The sequence below is a fragment of the Octopus bimaculoides genome, chromosome 9 (genome assembly GCF_001194135.2).
Source record: "Octopus bimaculoides isolate UCB-OBI-ISO-001 chromosome 9, ASM119413v2, whole genome shotgun sequence".
NCBI classification, from domain to species: Eukaryota; Metazoa; Mollusca; class Cephalopoda; order Octopoda; family Octopodidae; genus Octopus; species Octopus bimaculoides.
Genome location: NC_068989.1, coordinates 22,002,890 through 22,006,410, shown reverse-complemented (window position 1 = coordinate 22,006,410; position 3,521 = coordinate 22,002,890). Strand labels below are relative to the sequence as shown.

The 3,521-nt window shown below is 34.9% G+C and overlaps 1 protein-coding gene across 1 annotated transcript in view; it reads right to left on the bottom strand.

Annotated features, from left to right (window-relative positions):
* The window catches only part of LOC106868019 (transient receptor potential cation channel subfamily A member 1), a 143,923-nt gene that overhangs the window by 72,053 nt on the left and 68,349 nt on the right, over positions 1-3,521 (bottom strand). The window contains exon 4 of the mRNA XM_052970331.1: positions 845-1,020. Within this exon, the coding sequence (XP_052826291.1) occupies positions 845-1,020 (176 nt within the window). The remainder of the gene's footprint in view (positions 1-844; positions 1,021-3,521) is intronic.

Below are 3,521 nucleotides of genomic sequence, written 5' to 3'. Positions count from 1 at the left end.
ATATATATATATATATATATATATATATATATATATATATATACATGTATATATACATATATACATACATATATACGTGCATACACACACACGCACGCACGCACACATACACATACATAATGATAAACCATGTCATAACACCAAAAGAAGTACCTCTCAATAGGATTATCAATGAAATAGAAGAATATATTTAATATACCATACAAACTAATTGGCAACTCACATGTATGTACATACATAGATACATACACACACGCACACATATATATTTGTGCCTATGGATATAAGTATATGTATGTATGTATGTATGTATGTATGTATGTATGTATGTATGTATGTATGCCTATATATATGTATATATATATATAACCAGCCGAAATTGCAAAGATAATCTGGAACTCGACTGAGGAAAGAAGACTCCGAATGACCTGTCCTTGTTTTCTTTGTATCGTCTATACATATATATATATATATATATATATACACATATATATATATATGATTGTATATATGTACGTTTGTATTTATGTATGTATTATTTATTTGTTGTGTAAAATAATTGCTTACTCTAAATTCTTACTATACAGATTTCTTACTTTCCTTACTGGTGTACGTGCACAGTTCAATGCAATTCTGGAACTATTTCAATTCTATATGAAGACATGTTTTAGCAGGATGATGGTAAAAGCGAACTGTGGAAAATTTCGTTTCGAGTTACTACTGCAACAACATTTAGACAGTTAGATGGAGAAATATTTCAACGAACTCGACAACAGCAGTAATAGGAACAGTAATAACGGCAGTAACACCAACATATGTAGCACGAAAACAAACTTATTCTTACCAAGAGTACATCGTCAAAGTCAAGCTCGCAGGCCAAATGAATGGCATTTTGTTCCTGTAAGTTGTAAATATGTGGATTGCATCCATACTTAAGTAAAATGTTGACACACTGAGGAAACCGATTCATAATGGCAACGTGAAGGGGCGTGCACCCCTTATTATCTTCGGCATCGATCTCTGCAGAAAATAGAAAGAAATTAATTATTTTTGAACATGCTCGTACATCATTGTATCTCGCCAAACGTTTCTATAATTCATCGAACATTAACATACACTTCATACACCACCAAACGTCCCAGTACTTTACCATTCATCACTGTGCATCCCCATATCAACGTATGTCATTATAAGTTCATACATCATAGTTATCACCGAACATTACGATACAACACCATAAATGACCATAAGTACATATTACCGTATATTATTAAACCATTTCCACAAGCATATTTCATCATATATATATGTTATTGAACATCATCGTATATTACCGTACATCGTCATACCTCATTGTACGCCAAGGTCAATCACTGTAAATCACAAATGGCATGGGTGTGTGGAATATAGCTTGCTTCCCAACTACACGAACGCACGCACGCACGCACGCACACACACGCGCACAAACACAGACACACACATTGTCGGTTCAATAAAAGAGAATGATAGAATAAGTACCAGGCTTTAAAAAATAAGTATTGGGGTCGATTTGCTTGACAAACCTTTTCAAGGCTGTGTCCCAGCATGGTTGTAGTCCAATGACCGAAACGAGTAAAAGATAATGCAGTACAGTGGTGGTTAATGATATATACTTATTTAAGACAGGTATCGTTGGACAATCATCGACGGTGATTTATAGTTATGCATGTATACAGCATTTCACGACACCGTACATTATAATTCATCAACATACCCCTCTGTTCATCACTACGCATCACCATCCATTACATTATCGTTTTTTCTATCACCGTATGTCATCGCGCATAATTGTATATCACCATACATCAATTTACCTCATCGTGTCTCACTGTCCTTTACAATCCTCCAGCGTCGATCATTGCGAATCCCTATACACAAATGCATATCACCGTCAAACGCTGTACATTATTATCCATAAGCATAAGTGTCTTTACACACCTCCTTACATTACTGTACATCGTGGTATATCACCATATATATAGAACAGAATACACTATCCTACGTTACTATGCATTTCCAAACGTCAAAAGATACTTTTGTATCGTTTTCCGTTACTATAATCATCGTACCTCACTATACACCAGTGTACATTACTGCACCTCATCATACAATACCGTGTATTACGATAAATAATCAGGTATTTCCATGTATCACGATAAATCATTGTGCCTATTATATAAAAATTATCACTATGATAATAATAATAGTAATAATAATAATAATAATAATAATAATAATAATAATTATTATTATTATTATTATTATTATTATTATTGTTGTTGTTGTTGTTGTTGTTTATCCTCCTCCCCCTCATTGGCGTTGTGCCAATTGTATTAAAACTCACAGCTTTTGTTACTGGGTATGATGGAAAGTATCAGCTGTCCACAGCCATGCTTCAAGAACTCTGTGAAGAATTCTTGCAGTTCCAAGCATTGCTGATTTTTGTAGGTGTTCTGCTTTCACACTTGCACCAATCTTTTTCAGCCGTGCTGGTAGCTGAGTGCTGATACTTCCAAGTGCACCGATTACTTTAAGTATCACGTCTACTCTCTTCGTTGATCACAACCTTCGTATTTCCCACTTTAAATTGTCGTGGTTGATTATTTTTTCTTCTTCTTTCACATTGATCCTGTTATTGATCTTGTTGACATTGATCCTGTTGTCACCAGAGCATGCTATATTGATTATCATATATGTTCTTTCTTTTTTATTCTCCACAACAATGCCCGGTTTCCGATGTCTGGTCAGGTGATCACACTGGATCATTGAATCCCACAGGGTTTTGCAATTTTCATTCTGGTGACTCCTTCTGGAGTTTGCTGATACCACGTCTTTGCTCTTTATAGGCCGTGATTTCCACAGATACCCAATGAATCATTCTTGCCACATTGTCATGGCGTCTTTTTGTATTCGCGTTGTGCCAGTTTTGAGCATTCGCTAATGATGTGCCATAGAGTTTCCTCCCTTTCACCTCACTTTTTGCATTTGTCGCTATCGGTAGTATTGTCTATTCTGCACTTCATATAATTGATCCTTAACGCTTGTTCCTGAGCTGCACATATGAATCTCTATCTCTGTCTCTATCTTCAGGTCACTCTTCTTCATCCATAGCCATCGGTCCTCTGCATCTGTCTTGGTGTTCACATCTCTTGCAAACTGGCTGAACATTTTCTTTTCCTTCCATGCTTTTTCTTTTTCTTTTTTGTTCATTTCTTGTTTAAATTTTTTTTTCATTACATACCTTTCAGTTTTGATGACGCCAGCCTTCTTTGTATGTTTCAACAATGGCTCCACAGCATTTTTTACATACCATCCTAGGCTATTTTCCTCTGCTTCGATACAGTCCTGGCAACTGATCAAGCCTCTATTATTATTATTATTATTATTATTATTATTATTATTATTATTATTATTATTATTATGTTTTTTTTTCTTCTTTCTTCAAATTTTTTCCCATTTCTCGCCGAGTGTTTTCCGTACAT